Source organism: Opisthocomus hoazin, chromosome 12, assembly GCF_030867145.1.
Source record: "Opisthocomus hoazin isolate bOpiHoa1 chromosome 12, bOpiHoa1.hap1, whole genome shotgun sequence".
Classification (NCBI taxonomy): Eukaryota; Metazoa; Chordata; class Aves; order Opisthocomiformes; family Opisthocomidae; genus Opisthocomus; species Opisthocomus hoazin.
The window spans coordinates 12,617,655-12,637,030 of NC_134425.1; the positions used below are offsets into that span (position 1 = coordinate 12,617,655).

Consider the following 19,376-nt stretch of genomic DNA (forward strand, 5'->3'; position numbering starts at 1 on the left):
CCCAAAAACCACTTCCATTGCTAGAACTATATACTATATAGACTATAAATACCATCAAAATCATCAGGAGTGCTCCAAGGGAAAAGTATGAACACATGCAGCACAGCTAAGTATGGTTGATTGCAGTAGATTTGAGCTCACTCTAACCAGTGCAAGCCACTTATAATCTACAAGGTGGGTTTATTAGCTTGGGTTTAACCTGGCAGTAATGCAATTACAGGGGGCAGAACAACTGCCTGCAGTCTACTGTGAAGACATACGCTAAATATCTTAAGTTTCAGGAAATACTGTAGATCTTAATAGCTCTGCTGTTAGTATGGTTGAGGAAGTGGGTTCTTAATTTGTCTGGCTCCAGCAGAATTGTTTTTCAGGTTAACTGAGTAGGCGAAGGGTTTTTTTTTACGGGAAACATTCCCTTCAGAATTGGATTTCAAATGATCCTGAAACAGTTAAACATGGCAGCCACAAACAAAGCAGGTCCAACATTTAAGATCATGACCCTTCCTCACTTTTGCTTGTAGCCAGTGAGCCAGGAAAACAGGACCCTCCTTCAGACCACTAGTTCTGGGCTGCCTTGATAGCAAAAGAGGAGTCAGCTTTAGTTTATGGACAAACAGACATGCTAGGATAGCCAGACAGTAGACCACCCAGACAAAAGACGAGATTCACCAGTTCTGGTTCAGCCCTCCGTTGGGCCACAGTGCAACCTCTGCAGAGCCCTTAGGCTCACAGGGCTGGGCAGTGCCAGCGCAGCACTGTGCAAATGCATGGAGCCTGCGCATGTCCACTCTGCCCATTCCTATCCCCCTCCTGCAACACAGAGCATGAGAAAACACAAGCACAAAGACACGCTGGTCTATCCAGGCTTATTATTTACCCCTCGTGGTACTCCCTAGGCTGCTGCAGTCCAAGCTCCAACCTACGGTGCCTGTCTGCATTCACACGGGGACAGCAAGCACTGAGCACAGTAGTGCAGTGAGGAGGGTAATAGTTTCCCCTGGTTCTAGCTTGGTGGCACAGACAGGACTATGAAACCTGGATAAACCTGAGCTGGCTCCTGATGGAAATCCCACAAATCGGTCTGTCCTGCATTCCTCCTCTTTGGGAGGAACGTGACAGGGAGTCTGCAGAGTCTCAGAATGACCAGCATGAGTCTGTCAAGGTTATTCATCACAGTTCCACACCTCAGCAAGAAATCCTGCTGTCCCTGCCAACACAGATCGGCAGCCCAGACAACCCACTGCATGTAACTGCTGGCTGAGCACCAGAGACCTGTGAATTGGGAAGACAGCATTTGATGTGATGCTCTACTTTCAAACTCCACCTAAAGCTTGCTATACCTTATTTCATAACTAAAACGGCAACACCACTTCCTTTTTCCCCAGCCATTTTCGGAGCTACTTAGAATCAGCTGAGAGCAGGAATGAACCCCTGTCGCGTCATGCTTATAGCACCGGGTGCAGTGTGCACAGCTCTGTGTGAGCCAGCAGTGTCATTCCTCCTGCATAACGGGCTGTGGCAGGGCTGCCACAGATGTTACTGTTGTGCACGAGGATGGGGTCTGAACTTTTGCTGAGACCTCTGGGACTATCGTTAGGTATTTGGAGATGTGCTTTTAAGTGTTATGCTCTTCAGTGTCTCACATGGCAGGATAAGCAAGGATGTGGGCTGATGAACAAAACACCGCATGATCCTTTTCTTCTCACTTTACCTGCCCCTGTTATGCCGAAAATAATGTACTGTGGCATTTTTCATAGGAATCTGATGAAAAATCCTTTTTTTCTTTCAGCTACGATGAATGCGTGGGGCCAGGAGCAACACAAATATATATTCCCACAGACGATCCCCCCCCATATTCTCTTACGGACCCTTGCCAAAGAAATGAAATATCTATAAACATTAGCCTGGAACAGGAAGCAGCAGCTGGGACTACAGGACAGGCTGCAAATTATGCAGTCCGGCTACAGGACTTGCAGCAGCCCATTTCATCCATCTCTCTGTCGTCTCTCACTCTGGAGGCTGCTCCACTGTACGAGACGGTGGTGTGTGAACAGAATATCCCCATCCCCCTTGTTCCGATGGAAGTACTGAAAAATTCTTCCACTGACTATCAGACCCTTCTGAACCAAATCATGTGATTAAAAGTGGCTCTTTCCTTCAGTTCTTCTGAAGAACTCAGATGGACAAAAACATGTAAATGGAAGAATAAAACCTCTGAAAGTTTTACCTATTTTATATCTTTGAACAGGGATGCAACGGGATTTTTTTACAGTGAATTTTGAAAGTTTACCTACACTCCCCTCTTTGTGCTTCAGTGTTCCATGACATCACGCAGCATAAAAGAGCAGCAGTGACAAGCAGTGCATCTGACCTTTTTGAAGCATTTCAAAATGCATTGAAATCAGCCACTCGTAATGTAGATATATCTTATCCAGTCCAGCCTACTTGTTGATTTTATGATACCTTGCATGTTTTAGAGCAGAAGGAAAAAGAAGAGCATTTTGTTGTCTTTGTAGGTGTCACTAGTATATTTCATTCAGTGTCTTGGCAACAAAGCATTTTGAAATGAATGTTTGTCTAAATATGTGTTTCAGTAGACAGAGACAGAACACTGCCTGCAAAACATGCCTATTGGTACCATATAGGAGCAAAAGAGAAAGGAGAATAGTATTTTGATAGTCACATTTTTCCTTTGGAAAACCTGCCCAGTGCCAGGCTTTCCAGACCATTGCTAAGCCTGCTGTAAGTCTTCCTCCAAAGAAACCAGCAGCAAGTGATGGAGAGGTGGCAGTGAATCCCCAAACACCACTTGGCTTTACCTACAGAAGCTATACTGCAGCCTTGTGCAGGCCTGGGAGCTGCCTGCCCTTCACAGGGACTTGCTATAGCCGAGGGAAGGGCACTGCCTGGAACCCCAGAAGATGCTTCATGCAGATTCCCATGTGCGACTGCATTTTCAGGCACTAACTGATCTCTTTCTTCAGTAAGGAGCCTGTAGTGTTACAAAGGACCTTCACAGAATCACAGAATAGTAGGGGTTGGAAGGGACCTCTGTGGGTCATCTAGTCCAACCCTCCTGCTGAAGCAGGGTCACCTACAGCGGGCTGCACAGGACCTTGTCCAGGCGGGTCTTGAATATCTCAGAATCTCCAGAGAAGGAGACTCCACAACCTCCCTGGGCAGCCTGTTCCAGTGCTCCGTCACCCTCAGAGGGAAGAAGTTCTTCCTCATGTTCAGACGGAACTTCATGTGCCTCAGTTTGTGCCCATTGCCCCTTGTCCTGTCACTGGGCACCACTGAAAAGAGCTTGGCCCCATCCTCCTGACACCCACCCTTCAGATATTTGTAAGTATATATTAGGTCCCCTCGCAGCCTTCTCTTCTTCAGGCTGAACAAGCCCAGCTCCCTCAGCCTCTCCTCATAGGAGAGATGTTCCAGTCCCCTCATCATCCTTGTAGCCCTCCGCTGGACTCTCTCCAGTAGCTCTTCATCTTTCTTGAACTGGGGAGCCCAGAACTGGACACAGTACTCCAGATGGGGCCTCACCAGGGCAGTGTAGAGGGGAAGGAGAACCTCCCTCGTCCTGCTGGCCACACTCTTCTTGATGCACCCCAGGATTCCATTGGCTTTCTTGGCAGCCAGGGCACACTGCTGGCTCATGGTTAACCTGTCGTCCACCAGGACACCCAGGTCCCTCTCCGCAGAGCTGCACTCCAGCAGGTCCGTCCCAAGCCTGTACAGGTGCATGAGGTTGATCCTCCCCAGGTGCAGGACCCTGCATTTGCCTTTGTTGAACCTCATCAGGTTCCTCTCTGCCCAGCTTTCCAGCCTATCCAGGTCACGCTGAATGGCAGCACAGCCTTCTGGTGTGTCGACCACACCTCCCAGTTTGGTGTCAGCAGCAAACTTGCTGAGGGTACATTCTAACTCTTCATCCAGGTCATTGATGAAGAAGTTAAACAAGGCTGGGCCCAGTACTGACCCCTCGGGGACACCACTAGTTACCAGCCTCCAACTAGACTCAGAGCCGCTGATGACAACCCTCTGAGTTCTGCCATTCAGCCAGTTCTCTATCCACTTCACCGACCACTCATCCAGCCCACAATTCCTCAGCTTCCCTAGGAGGATATCATGGGAGACTGTGTCGAAAGCCTTGCTGAAGTCCAGGTAGACAACATCCACGGCTCTCCCTTTGTCTACCCAGCCAGTCATGTCATCGTAGAAAGCTATCAGATTGGTCAGGCATGATTTCCCCTTGGTGAATCCATGCTGACTACTCCTCATAACCTTCTTTTCTTCCACTTGCTTGATGATGGCCTCCAGGATAAGCTGCTCCATCACCTTTCCCAGGATGGAGGTGAGGCTGACCGGCCTGTAGTTCCCCCAGTCCTCCTTCTTGCCCTTTTTGAAGATTGGAGTGACATTGGCCTTTCTCCAGTCCTCGGGCACCTCTCCTGTCCTCCAGGACCTCTCAAAGATGATGGAGAGTGGCTCAGCAATGACATCCGCCAGCTCCCTCAGCACTCGTGGGTGCATTCCATCGGGGCCCATGGATTTGTGGACGTCCAGATTGCTTAAGCGATCCCTCACACAGTCCTCCTCGACCAAGGGAAAGTCGTCCTCTTTGTAGGCTTCTTCTCTTACCTCCGGGGCCTGGGATTCCTGAGGGCCAGTCTTAGCACTGAAGACTGAAGCAAAGAAGGCATTCAGTAGCTCTGCCTTCTCCGCATCCTCCGTCACCAGGACACCCGCCTCATTCAGCAGCGGCCCCACATTGTCCCTAGCCTTTCTTTTGCTGCTGATGTAGTAGAAGAAGCCCGTCTTGTTGTTTTTGACATCCCTTGCCAGCTTCAATTCCAGGTGGGCCTTGGCCTTCCTCGTCGCATCCCTGCATGCTCTCACCACATTTCTGTACTCTTCCCAAGTGGCCTGTCCCTCTTTCCACATTCCATAGACCTTTCTCTTCTGCCTGATCTCCGCTAGAAGCTCCTTGTTTAACCATGCAGGTCTCCTGCCTCCTTTGCTAGATTTCTTTCTCAGGGGGATGCATTGCTCCTGTGCATGGAAGAAGTGTTGTTTAAAGAGCGACCAGCACTCATGGACCCCCCTGCCTTCGAGAGCCCTGGCCCACGGGATTCCTCCCAGTAACTCCTTGAAGAGGGCAAAGTTAGCCCTCCTGAGGTCCAGGGTTTTGATCCTGCTTATCGCCCTGCTTCCTCCACGCAGGATCCTGAACTCGACCATTTCATGGTCACTGCAGCCGAGTCTACCTCCGATCTTCACATCCTCCACCAGTCCCTCCTTGTTTGTTAACACGAGGTCCAGCAGCGCGCCTTTCCTTGTTGGTTCCTCCACCACTTGCATCAGAAAGTTATCATTGATGCTCTGTAGGAACCTCCTGGATTGCGCCTGCCTAGCTGTATGGTCTTCCCAGCTGATGTCAGGGTGGTTGAAGTCCCCCATGAGAACCAGGGCCTGTGACTGTGAGGCTGCTTGCAGCTGCCTGTAGAAGGCCTCATCAACCTCCTCCTCCTGGTCAGGTGGCCTGTAGTACACACCCACCGTAATGTCACCCTTATGAGCCTGTCCCTTAATTCTAACCCACAAGCTTTCAACTTGTTCCTTATTTGCCCCCAGGCCAAGCTCAATGCATTCTACTTGCTCCCTCACATATAGAGCAACTCCCCCACCTTTCCTTGTTGGTCTGTCTCTCCTAAAGAGTCTGTAGCCATCTATGACAGCATGCCAGTCATGCGAGTTGTCCCACCACGTTTCTGTGATGGCGACCAAGTCATAGCCGTCCTGCTGTATAATGGCTTCCAGCTCCTCCTGTTTATTGCCCATGCTACATGCATTGGTGTAGACACACTTGAGCTGGGCTGTCAATCTCACCCCTGGCCTTGGCACGCCAAGCCTAGGCTCATCCCTAGTGACCTTGACCTCTAGTAATTGCATTAGTGTGATGTAAATAACAGATGCTGGACTTGGCATGCACAGTAACAGAGAACCTCACTTTGTGCAGAAGCCTTTTTTATTAGGCAACCACAAATCTAGCCTTTGTTCATAGACCTGGATTTCTCAGACAGTCATAAATGCATACAACTTGGAGATGGCCACTAGCAGGAACAGCCGAGGCAAACTGCAGACAGGAGAGTTTAATCTTACATTTTACGCAAGCACTCTATCTCCATGTAAGGACTAAACTACATCTGCAATCAGTACTAGTTAGTAGAGTTATCAGAGGCTCACTTCCACTGAATATCTTCGAGGTATTTTTACTGGGGAAAAAAAATTTTTACACTGATAAACGGACTTCAGTTTACTAACCCCACTGAAGGATATGTAAAAATGAGTATAGTAAATATATAATTGTGTTTAAAAGGAAGCGTCACCCAAATTATTAAAATTGCACTTAGATTTTCTGTAAATACTGAATAATTTTCAACTGTAATCATAATTCAACACTCCAAAGATTGACACAATTATAATTAATACTTAGATGGGAAGTAATTATATGGTTCTTACTGCTGTATAAATTATACCATTACTGAGTCATATGCACATGATGAGATAAGGTAAGTATGCATTTTTTGCTAAGTGGATGAGAGTAAATACGTATTTTGCTAAAATAACAATTCTTTTGCACTTCAGCAAGATTTTCAATATTCTCAGTATACTATACCCAAAACAACAAAAATTCACAATTTTGCATTGCAAAACTTCTGGCAGGCATTGCCAAAACATAGGCTGTATTTCACATTTGTATTCTTAACAGACAGAACTATTCCTCTGTATAAAGTACTAAACAGTTGTATGCAAAGTATCCTGCAATAGGAAAAGCGAGATTTTACACCATCTATTAGGGGCCAGAAACGAAAACCAACACAGAAATGTACCAGTCAGTTTTATTGGCAGGAAAATAAAAAGTGAAGGAAATTACAGAGGTTTATTTATGCAGAATAGCACAGGCTTTCATAGCTGTGTCTTCCTGCAGCTCTTGGAGAGCTGCCTAGAACAGGGTAAGGCACTGGGACCAGACCCTCCTTACTTCAGGGAGCAGTTGGGGAGGTAGAGGGAGAAATCTAATAAATATTAGCAGGCAAATGTGATATTTTTTTTCTCTCTGAAAGTGAGTCTTTCTTCCTTCTGTACCGTGACAAACCTGAAGGTTCATGTGAAGACAAGCGCAGAGGGCTTTACACATATGGCAGGCAAGCCTCTACTCGGTTACAAATGCTTACAGTTTCTGTGCATTTTGGGAAATCCTTTCGACCTGCTTGGCTTTTAACCTGACATGGATTCCATGACTTTCCACTAACTTTATCTGTGGTTTACAAAATAAATTAATTTTAAGTAGGTCTCTGATGAAAATGGGAGATTTGCATTTTACCTTATGACAGAAATGCATATTACTAAGATTACAGAAAACTAATCAAAGTCTTTCTTTATTTGATAGCAGTTACGCATCCTTATCATTGCGATCTGGATTGTACATAGCAGCATTGCTTACTCCCTCTTGTGGTATACCGCTTTATAAAGTCAAGTCGTCTAGCTATCACACTACACAGAGTTCACAATGACGGACTCATCCACCAAAATAATCCCACCTTCTTTGTCACACGGATGTGGAAGCCAGCCAAAACATACACTTCCATACTGTAGCATTTGTCTAAGTTACCACTAAATGCATAGGTTATGTCATTCATTATAAACAAATACTGTTAAAAAACAAACTGCAAATTAAAAGCAGAGTATGCTACCTTCAGTGATACGTTACCACAATCACTTGCAAGAGTGGCTTAGATTTTTCTACTCTTGTTAATCTTTATGACTAGGTGATAGCCCACAAAGCTGTGGGGAAAAAAGCTCATAAATCTAACCTCTGCAAACAGACACCACTAGAAAAAGAAGTTAATAGCTCTAAAGCTGTTCTAAGACCTTCTGCTGCTACTACTGGAACAGTGTTGAGATTTCTTGTAATGATGCAATAAGAACATGTTTTCATTTCTTGGAGAATATTTAAGATCCTGGATAAATCTCAGCAAAGTTGACAGAGTGTCTCCTGATGCTCCTCTTAAGAAATTCATATCCTCCTATCAGATTTTATCCTAAACTCTCACATAATTTTAAGGCCAGTCGTAAAACAGGCTTAACACAGGCCTTTCATTTATTATATGATTAATATCAGAAAGAAAATTGCTTGGACATGATGTTTCTTGCTACATGATAACAATACTGTATTTCTGTAGTCACCTTTTTTGCTTCGATTTCTAGTATACAAAACTTTTAGTAAAGAACATACATGTATTCGACATAGCTTCTGTGCTTTTCATTGTGTCAATATCACTTTGGTAATACCCACAGCCTTTAGCCTCCTGTTAATCAGGCAACTAAGCAACTGTTGACTAAGCAACATCATGCTTCAGCCACTTACATTTGGATTTTACATTTGTTGGAGATCACAGGAATAAGCAGCCATTGGAGCAGTCAGGTCTCCTGCACAGGGGGACAAGTCAGCTTGTGCCCAGCCAGGATCAGCTCTGCAAGAGCAGCAAGGGAAGAGTCTGCAGCACTGCTGCAGTGAAAATTGTTACCCTTTAAATACTCTTCAGGCATTTCAGGAAGCATAAGAAACCCTCACAAACACATTTATAGGTACCTCTGAAAATTACTAAGGTCAGGAGACTGGAAAATGGCAACATACGGCCAAGGAAAAAGAGGAAAAGCCAGGAAATAACAGGCCAATCTTCCCAGAAATATTCAAACAGATCATTTTTTTAGCACAGCAAGGTAGAAACAGTGCATTTCCTGAATAGAAACCACATCAAACTGATCTAACTGGTCATGGTACAGTTCGACAAAACATTCCCCTCCTTAAACTAAAGAAATATTCTCTATGTAAAATTATAACCACAGAGACTTCTGTAAATTAAAATAATCATCATCATACAAGACAATATTTATCAATTGCTCTGTGTTAGTTTGAAAGAGTGCATCAGGTGGGATCACCTATGTCCTAATGAAAATAATTGCTGGATTTCAGAGCTTTGAGAGAGAACAGACCTATTAAAATCAGCAAGTTACATTAAACTAGGAGAGGCAGGAGTATGTAGGACAGCGGGACTGGAATGTGATGAGACAGAGAAACAGCCTGGAAAGAACAAGATAAAATTCAGAGAATACAAACACATTTCCTGCACTAGAGAAATACAGGCTCACATTCACAAATGCACAACACAGAGCGACCTGTTAGACTGGAGGAGAATGTCTGAGAATTAGACTGAGACGGCTATGGGCTAACTATGAGCCAATAACGCCATACTACAAGGAGAAAGAGGAAAAACCAACAACAGCCTGGGAATAAAATTGGCGCTATTATTCTTAAAACATTCAAAACAGCTCTCCACTCACTACTGCTCTGTTAGGAAACAGAGTCCAAGCTAAGGCTCTACGAGTCAAGGAGGCTTACAAACCTGACTGCCTAGAGAAAAAGAACAAGAAAGTTAAAAAGGTCTGGTTATTATTTTTCTTGATTTTGCATGACAGAGAATAGAAGCTGTTCTCCATTGCCATACAGAAATGAGATATTAGAATTAATGGGAAATGGAGAATTTGTATTTTGTAAATTGTATAGAAAGATTCCACATGCTAGTGGGAATGAAAAGGCCAAGTTTCAGTCCTCTCCTACTGGAGCTTTCCACGTCCTCTCTTTATCGCTGCCTGAGAGCGTCTGACGCTGCTTCACAGCTGGGCATTGCCAGTTGTACTTTTGTCACTTAATATTAGCAGCTTTCAAGACCCCAGATGTTTCGCCAATACCCTCTCAGAAAAGAGAATTCTCTTAGCTCACACCACATTAGTGACCCACTGGGAACTACATGATTTCTAACACCATACTGTTGTCACAGAAAAGCTTCCAGTGAAAATATTCATCACCACAATTATATCCAAGCACCTTCAGCTCTAACTCCACTGAAGTGATGTACTACATGGGAAGCGGGAATTGTAAATAGATCAGAAACTAAATCCATGTTTTCCAAAGCCCCAAGAGTATCTCATGCGTTAAAACTTTTTCTCAGCTAGCAAAGTTCATTTCACTTTTCCTCAGCTCACTGTAAGGTATGCTTGAATACTGGCTACTGAACTCATAAGCATATGATAAATTCACAGCTCAGATTTCAGACAGGTCCATATGCATATATATTCTTCACTTCCATTAAAGCAAGAAAAAATAACAAGCAAAATAGCTTCCGCGTCCAGCAGAGGCACAAAGTTAAAGCTTTAAGGAATCTAGAATTATCCATGGTGGTCCATTCATGTTTTGGGTCCAATGCCTTGATTCTCTTATTTGTTCTCCTGCATCTCCTCTCAGTATTGTTTCAGTAACCCCCCTACCTCCTCTGCCTAATCAGCCCAACTGCAATGAAAGACAGAGTCAAGTATATGGCCTGATGCAATTCACCAGCTACTGGCATTGTGTCTTTTGAACTCCAGGGAAATAGCAACAGTTTGCACACACAGCTAGAAGTGGCCATTCCTTTCTTCTGAATTGCTCTTCTTTCATAGGACTAACGACCAGGATTTTGCCTTGCTGTAGTCTTTTAAAAAAATTTTTTTTTATAGATTCTGTCCTCTGTTACACTCCAAATGAACCTAAACCATTCACAAGGGAGAGACCTTTTTTTTTTTTTTTACTTTAAATTCAAATGATAATGAATGTAAAAATTAAGATTATTTTGTCACAGCTTTGCTCCTAGCAGGATTTTATATTTCCGCAAGAGACTCAAATCAGTAATAAACAAAATTAATACACCCAGAAAAGAGAAAAACTTATTTGCAAAACATTTCAAAAATATCACTGAAGAAGGAGGAGCAAAATGGGAGACCTCACAGCTCAGGGAACTGCAACTGGACTTTTGGGCAGCTGGGTCATATGCAAGTACTCTGCCCTGTTGGTAGTGACAGGATCGGTACCACACAGACACATGCACAAGCCAGGTGATTAAGCTTCCCTTTCAGAGAAGAGGCTTTTAAAGAATTAGGACCTTCAAAACACAGGAAGTAAATCCCATCCTTGGAGGCTGTATTAGAAAACTAATTCAGACAGTAACAACGCAGTGATAGCTAGACAGGTGAGACAACTCGGTATTTATTGTATTACGCAAGTATGCTTTACTGAAAAGTGAAACACTCGAACCAGCAACAGAGCAAGATTCCCTGAAGCATTCTTCTAAAATGCACCAGGTTTTAACAAAATGCAGCTATTCTATTCGTTAACAAGAACTGCAAAATTTAAAGAATCCAGTCCTGCCCCATGGGAGCAGGTGTTCAGAAACATGAAATCCAGCTGTCTTATTTGGGTCAATAAAGTTTTACATACGGCGAGAAGCGAGCTGAGCCGCCTGCAGGCTCCCTGCTAAGAGCACAGCCAAGCCCATCTGCGTATGCATGCGCATATGGTAGGGGAGGAAACTCAGACATTGCGGCAGATGGCCAGATGGCCTCATTTCAACATGTGGCGGTAGTACGGGGATTTGTCCCACCTTCCCTCTTGGCTAGATCAGCAATTTTTATATAGCAATTATCCATACACAAATTCTACAAAACTGTTTCCTAATGACATTTCACTTAGAAAGACAATCAAAAGCATATGTTTTTGGAAAGCTCTCTTGCCTGGAAAGTGAGAGAGAAAACCAGTTTGTCCGCAACACGACACAGCCACTTTCTGCAAGAAGGAAACAGGACTGCAGTCAAGTAAGCCCGAGATTTCCCTTAATCAGGAGAAGCCATACATTCCCAGTGGTTAACAGCAAGACAGATATTCATTTTAAAACCTATCATGTAATGATGACAATACATAACAATATGAGCCATTAAAAAACCATCAAGTCAAATTCACACTTGCAGCAAGTCAAGTCAGCAGAGACACCGCTGAAAACACCAGCCCAGCTGGTCCACAATAAAAATTAAGGTCACAGGAGGCCGATGCTGGCACTAATTTATGAAATCACACAGGTGTATGACATCCTAGGGGCCACAGGAAATGACTCTGAAATTCAGATTCCAAAAATAAAGATTAGAAAAATTGTCCAGATCAAAGCCAGGTTTGTCTTCCAGCTGCTGGACCCGACCTCCACTTCAAACCCATTCCAGGAAACTTCGCAGCCACCACAGCAGATGACATGAGTCTCTTTCAGCTGATCGCTACCCAAACCTTGCCCAGGAGTTCAGAGGCAACGTACAATAAAAAGAATAACGAAACAGGCACAAGGAACGCACTACGGTGCAGATGGTCTCATTTCACCCCACAGCACCATTACCATTAGGGCAGCTTTCACCCTCACCCCAGCCCATGAGCGCAGGCCCTCACCTTCCCAGGCCCGTGCCCATGGCGGACACCTGCCGCTGGGGGCCGGCTGGGAGAGCGGCCGGGGCCCCAGTGCAGCAGCGAGGCCGGAGGTGGCTCAGGGCGGTTGGGAACACGGCGCTGCCGGAGCCAGAGAGCTCACCCCAGCGCGGCCATAGCGCCGCTGCCGCCCTCGCACGGAGCCTCGAGCCGCCGCCGCCACGCGCTGAGGCGGCGCCCGCGCGCAGCGCTGTGCACCGCCCCCGCCACCCTCCCGCCTTTCGCTTTCGGTCCGCCGGGGCGCCCGCCCCCCGCTCTGACTGACGCGGCGGGTCACCACTGACCGCCCGACGCGCCGGCGCAGCGGCCAATGGCGGGCCGAGCGGCGCCGCGGCCGGGGGGGGGCAGCGCCTGCAGGCGGGCGGCCCGGCTGGTCTGGCGCCGCCATGAAGGAGCCGGCGGCGGAGGAGGAGGTGCTGCGGGACTACCTGGCCTACTACGCGGCCCGAGGGGCCGAGGGGGAGCTGGCGGTGTGCGACGAGGCCTCCCTGAAGGCGAGGGCGCGGCGGCTGCTGGGCCCGCGGCGGCGCGGCGCCCTGGACGTGCGCAGCGTGGCGGAGCGGTGCCGGCGCGCCCGGGGTGAGCGTGGCGGCGGCGTCCTGCGCGGCCTGCTGAAGGCGCTGGAGGTGCTGGAGCTGCTCTGCGTCAACCTGCTGCTCTCCCCGTGGCGGAAGGAGATCAGGTCGCTGAAGGTAGGGGAGCGCGGCGGGGCCGGGGCGCAGCCAGCCCCGGGCAGGCCTTGTGCGGCCGCTGGGCTTCGCGGACTTCGGGCCTTCCCGGCAGCGCCGAGCAGCTCACGGGTCTGGGACCGGAGACCTGCCGTGGTTCGGGCGCGGCCGGCGAGTACAAAGGTACAGTGAAAGGCTTCGGCTCCCCTTACTCCAAGTTTTTGCCTTAATTTGCCTGTAAGGAGGGGCCGCTTTTTAGCATTAGTTGTCACTTCTGCTGACAGTTTGTTGCCAGAGGCCAGGTGGGCCGCTGTCTCTCTGCTCCAGGGACGTCACCGCTTGTCCTCGCTCTGGTGACTGCAGCTGCTGAAGCGGGTAAGAAAACCGCCCTCGGAAGAGGAAGTGCTGCTGCTTTTGGCAGGATGGTGGTCAAGGTTACCCCTCTTCCCAAGCACACTGAACACATCTCATTGCGCAGCAGAGACAGCAATCTTCAACACGTCCAAAATCTACTTGTATTTAAACAAAATCCCTGAACGCCCCACATGCAAACTTATTTCCCTTCCTACAGCAACAGGTGCTGGTGAGGAAAAGCCCTTTCATTCTTTCTTCCTTTCTTCCTACCCTCAGGTCTCATGTGCAGATTCCCAAACAGCTGTAGATTCCTATTCTCCTCATTCACCTCCCTAAAACAGGGCAAAGCATCAGATATTCAGGTCTACAGTTAGTGGGCTCAGCTTTTCATAACACAAGAATTGTGGGCTTCATTAAAATCAAATTTTGAAGACCACCGGGAGTGATCCAAAGTGCAAGACAGCCTGCTGAAGGCCTGAAATAGCTCTACTGCAAGGCACAAGTTGGAGAACCACCAGTATCTTGTGTACATACAGGTTTGATAAAAAGTTACCGGTTGTGAACGAAATACTCCTTCATGTTTGCTGCCTCTCGCCAGCTCTGATGTCACCCCCCCGCAGCGCCTGCTCCTTCCTTCCCCTCTAGAAGGAACAGAAGCTGGGGAGTGACAGGCACTGCTGACAGCTTTATCCGAGAACAGACTGAGGCGCAGCCCTGCATTATACTCTGGTCTTTTAGGTTAATGGCCTTTGGGGGGGCAGTTTTGTTCTCCCCCAAGCTTGTGCATGGGAGACCAATGCTTAGGTCTCAGTCTTAGGAAGCAGGTAAGTCAGTCTCAGGCTGGGCAGCGTGAAAATAAGGTACCTCGATTCTGGAAGTCCTGACTTGGCATTCCTACCTGACCTGCCTGGAGCTGGTCATGCTTAGGTCAACATAGACTCTCCTGTCATAGCGTTTCAGACAAAAAACCACTTCCAGTTTACAAAGTAGGCCTCATGGCTGGGGTAGCTCGAAAACCAAGCAAGTGCTGAATGATTTTTTAAGTTGTTAGAAGCAGCAGCAGCATTTTATTCAAGTCACGTTTTGCAGACAGCTTGTGCAAAGAGAGCATGTTTTGGCAATATTTCTGCTAGAATAGTGTCCCTTCAGAAAGGTGCTTTCAAAGAAATGGCAACTTAATTTAGGGGTAGTACAGTTACAGCAGGAGTCTGAACCATGGAAAAAGAAAACGTTACAGTCTTGTCACCAATTAAGAAATAAGATTAACAGTGAGTGCCTCATGTCTGTTTCTTTAGGAAAAGATTAAATCTCAGTGATTTATTCTATGAATCTTTGTTTAAAAAACTTCTTCAGTAAAGCACGTAAGGCTTATTGCTGAGTTTCTCTAGTTTGACTAAAATTATTTTCTTGCTCTCTCCCTTTTTGAATATTGATGCTCTTAGCCAGTGTCTCAGCAGGTCTAAACTGGTGTAACTGCACTGAAATTAATGTGCTATAGCAAAGCTATAATGCTTCAGAGGCTGACAAAATAATGCTGTTAGAAAAGCCTCAATCACTTTGATTAAAAATTCAGACTTTTAGGAACATAGTTTTTTTAAAAGATTTAAATATTTTTTGAAGTACTTTTGATTTTTAGGTAGTCTTTCATGCTTCACCCCACCCCCGCAGTGTTCACCTGTTTTTCCATGTTGCATTCTGTTTCAGACATTCACCGGTAATTTTGTCTACTACATTCAGTCTGTGCTCCCAGATGACATTGTAAAAACAGTACTGGAGAAAATAGGTTACACCGCAACAACAGCAACAGAGTTTTCACTTGTCAAAAAGAGAAACAATGAGGAAACAAAGCAGACTGCATTTGAAATATTCCTGGCAAGAATTGAGTGTGAAACCATCCTTGAAACGACAAATGAAGAAAAACATGGCAATTTGGAGAAGATCCTACAGAAGAGAACACAAATGCACTGGCATCATGAAGATAAGGACAAAGAGGATCAGACTCTCCAGAGAGATGATGCTGAAAATCTAGAAAATAAAGACAACAGTGAGACATCTTTGTGCCTTGCTACTCAACAGAAGTCTTCAACTAATAGTGATATATCCTTTGAAGCTGCTGGGAATCTGAAGATCAAAGATGACATGCCTCAGTCAGCAGTTGTTCAATCCACTAACAGGCTTCAGGAACACCAAAGGCAAGTCATTAACACCGTACATTTTCCGGGCAAATGCTCAGACAGTGAGGACTTCTTGATCAAATATAGTGACATTGTCATAAGACAAACACCTATTTTCAGTGAGAATCTTTCTCCAAAAGCTTTTGAAAAAAAGCCAAGAGCCAGTCTAAGTGAAGAATGTGTTTTGGCCGTCGCTGCAGAGTCAACTGCAAATGAGATCAGGCCTGTGCCACTCTCACCAGGAGCAAGCGGTCCGCCAGCCTTTGCAATATTTGCTGACAGCTCTTGTGACAGCAAAACCACTTTGGAGTACAAAGCTCAAGAAGTCCCTGAAGAATCAGTTGAAGCAGAAATTAACGATGCCATAAATTGCATAGACCCGGACCCTGCAGATGAACCCACTGAGCTGAAGTCTCTGCCATACAAGGACATTGCATCTGTCCAAAACTGCAGTGTCCCTAGGGAAGAGGAAGTTTGTGAGCTGTCTTTAACCTTCACGAAACTACAAATTAAGGACACTCAGGAAGACCTTATGTATCCAGTAGAGGAAACTGGCCAGCCTGAGTCAGTATCATATGCAAGTACAAGTGACAGGAATGTGAGAGAATTTAATCATTCCAAAATACAACATACATATCTGCTGACTAATCCTCAGGTGCAGAACAGAGCAGCTGCACATACTGAGCCATCTTCAGATCTGTGCTGTACTACTGGCAACACGGAGGATGCCACTACTGGTGCCGATAGCAAGAGACTGTTAATGGATGCTCCCGGTGCACATGCGGCCTCCGAGTGCTTCAGGCACGTTAGAGAGCCCCCTCACCTCACCTACATTCCACCACAAAGTATTGATGTTCGGTCCCCACGGATAAGAAGGACCAGTGCACAGGGCAGGAGGAACCTCTTGCAGCCTGAACGTGACTCTCCCGAACCCAGTGAAGTAAAGCTGGAGAACTGTAATTCAAAAGTAAATGAAATCCAGGAGCCTTATGTCATTATTGACAAAACCGACCAAGGAATGTTATGCCATCACACTTGAGTCTACCAGTGCTTTATTTGTAATCTGCCTGGATTTCTTCCTCTCACTTGTGGCCTTGATCATCTTTTCAAGGAGATAATTAGCTTTGTCAAAATGGTTTAAAAGGAAAAAAAACCCACAACCAAACACACCACCACTTCTGGACAGTAAAAAAGGGAAGTAGTTGAGCAAATTCTTAAAGGCCCTTTCTCAGCTGGAACCTTTGGGACCGAAATCTGAATAGCCACCATTCTAAAGCATAGGCAACTTCTATAAATTTAAATCGATTTAATTAATTAGCCAGATTCCTTCTGGCTGTACTTAATGCCAGACAGGTTTCTTCAGTTAAGTGTATGTTTTGTTTTGGGTTTTTTTTTGCTTTACAGACCTGTTCCTGGAGTAATTCTTCGAGTATAGCATGCTGAACAATGACAGAAAAAGTTAACCAACTTAATGGCTTTACAAATGCTATACTGGAGGGTACTTCTGTTAACTCATTACAGTCCTATGATGCTGTGCTCCGAGCTAATCTTGCTCCTGGTTTTGGTTGAAAATAAGTTTAGAAAGTTTCATAACATCCCTTTAGGTTTAAAGAAGGAAACAGCCCTGTAAACACTTTTAGTTTTATTTTTGCATTATGAGTAACAGTTTAGATCTTACAGAGGCAATAACCTGTATTACAGGTTTTATACCTGTCTCCACTTGTTACCAAAATTTTTTTGTGGCTACCCCCACAAATTTCAAGAGAAGCACTGAGCATCGTAATTGTTCACTGCTACCAGAAGCACCAGCTCTGGAGTTCACTGGTCTTTTCTGTAAGCCATTTCATCGCACTGAAAGGAAGGCAAAAAATTGCCACTGTCTGCTATTTTAGTGGGAGGGAAAAAAAACAGATCAGAGAAGGGTCCCAGTGAGCATCAGAGCCAGGATAAGGGATATCCTGTACGTGGGAGTGCTGTGGGAAAGCATTGTGCTGAGAAGGGAGCAGGACTGTTAGATCAGCTGTAAGCTGGAATCCCAGCATTGAGAACTTCTGTCATACACAACATGTAATTAAATTTAGACAAGCACACGGTCACTGGTACTCTATTTCAGCACAGTCTTCAATGCTTCTCTATATACCTGTTACCTAGAAAGACAGGTTATTTTAATACAGCTTCAAAGTAACTTTTCCAGTAGCACTTCAATGCTAAGAATGTTTTGTTGTTTCATATATAGTTACAATATTAGCTGAAATAATGTTAGTATATATTGTTTATAATTGATTTTTTTGAGGGTGAAAGTCAAAGAGGAACATATGGATTACACTAGAAAAACCTCAGGAGCTAAAACAAAGATCTGCATTTTGAACAACTAATTGCTGAAGTCCTGTTATCACCTGATCCCAGCAGTATAGGAGGAATAAAACTTTGACCAAGCTAGCATCAAGTGACGTCAAGGTAGGCTTGGCAGAAACAGATGTTATGAACATGCACGCACAAAATACTTCTGTACTGGGTCTGGCTAGGACTGAGAAGAGCAGCCCCTGGAGTGGTGTGTTCGGGCTTTGTGGCTGAAACTGTTGATAACACAGCAGTGTTTCGGCTGTTGCTGAGCAGTGCCTGCGCAGCGTCACAGCCTTCTCTTTTTCTAAGTATGCCCCTCACCCCGCAATGAGGAACTGGGACAGCTGACCCGAACTCTCCCAAGGGATATCCCATACCGTGTAACGTCATGCTCGGCAGTAAAACTGGAACAGCAGCAGAAGGCAGGGTTTTTTGGCTACCAGAGTGGCCACTGCTCAGACTGGCTGGGTATTGGCCTGCTTGTGTGAGGTGGCAAGTTACTGCCATTGCATCACTTGCATTTTTTTCCCCCCTCTCTTTCCTTCACTTACTAAACCTCTCTGTCAACCCAAAAGCCCTCCGGATTTTGCTCTTCCTATTCTCCGCTGCCCTGCTGGGGAGGGGGGGGCCAAGGAGCTGTGTAGGTGCTCAGCTGCTGACTGGGTCAACCCACCACAACCTCCTTGCTCTTCCTTCCAATACCTGTGTGTTCTTCCTAACCATTTTGGTTTTTATAAGTTATATTTTCCCCCTGTGGGGGTTATTAAAATTATGTGTTTTAAATCTCATACCTTGTCAATTATTCAGGAACTCTTAATTTAAAACTGCAAGACCCCTTCTCATTACAAGTGAAGATGCCTCCTAAGTATTTAGATGACCATCAGTACTGCAGGATTCATATACTACACATCCCATTTTTAGCTTTACTGTAGCCATACACGGACAAGTATTTAACAGCAACTTACACATGAAAAACCATAAAAAAGGAAACTAAAGACTATCATTTGAAAAGACACCTTCTTGGGCAGCTAACTCCATTAATGCCATACTGCTGGCACCTCACATGGAAAAAAGAAAATACAGAGGGTGTATTTTCTCAGAAGAGAGGAAGCATAGCCCTGACTTGCTAACAGTGCACCACAGCCCACAGCTCCACCAAGTCACAGGAACACCAGTGGAGACAGTAATGATGAACAATGTCCACCAAACAGATAAACTGCACAAAATTTATTACACATAAAATGGCCATGTTCTGAGAATCTATTTTTTGTTAATGTTTGAGAGCACCTGGATGGAGGAAGTTTCTCCTCTTTATGGTAGGTTGGCCAGGACTGGTAAGTGTTCTGCCTGCCTTTGTATGGAGAGCTAGAGAGTTACTATGCACTTAAAAGTCTTCTGGGTATTTTCATCCGAGTTTGTTACTGCAGCAAC

The 19,376-nt window shown here is 45.6% G+C and overlaps 2 protein-coding genes across 3 annotated transcripts in view; both read left to right on the forward strand.

Annotated features, from left to right (window-relative positions):
* BEAN1 (brain expressed associated with NEDD4 1) overlaps positions 1–2,235 on the forward strand; it is a 62,013-nt gene extending 59,778 nt beyond the window's left edge. Inside the window, exon 6 of the mRNA XM_075434143.1 lies at positions 1,790–2,235. Coding sequence (XP_075290258.1) covers positions 1,790–2,138 — 349 coding nt within the window. The 3' untranslated portion in view covers positions 2,139–2,235. The remainder of the gene's footprint in view (positions 1–1,789) is intronic.
* A 10,540-nt stretch (positions 2,236–12,775) lies between these two features.
* Positions 12,776–18,733, forward strand: LOC104338260 (uncharacterized). Of its 2 annotated transcripts, none has more exons than XM_075434231.1 (2): positions 12,776–13,257; positions 15,133–18,733. In XM_075434231.1, the coding sequence occupies exons 1-2, from the start codon at positions 12,793–12,795 to the stop codon at positions 16,639–16,641; spliced, it is 1,974 nt and encodes a 657-aa protein (XP_075290346.1). In that variant the 5' UTR covers positions 12,776–12,792; the 3' UTR covers positions 16,642–18,733. The 2 variants fall into 2 exon arrangements, with proteins under 2 accessions (XP_075290346.1, XP_075290347.1); XM_075434232.1 differs by having other exon boundaries at positions 12,776–13,098.
* Positions 18,734–19,376: the final 643 nt, after the last annotated feature.

Coding starts and splice junctions, on each gene's coding strand:
- LOC104338260 (XM_075434231.1), top strand. CDS start 12,793: ATGAAGGAGCCGGCGGCGGAGGAGGAGGTGCTGCGGGACTACCTGGCC. Junction 13,258..15,132: donor CGCGGCCGGCGAGTACAAAG/GTACAGTGAAAG, acceptor ATTCTGTTTCAG/ACATTCACCGGTAATTTTGT.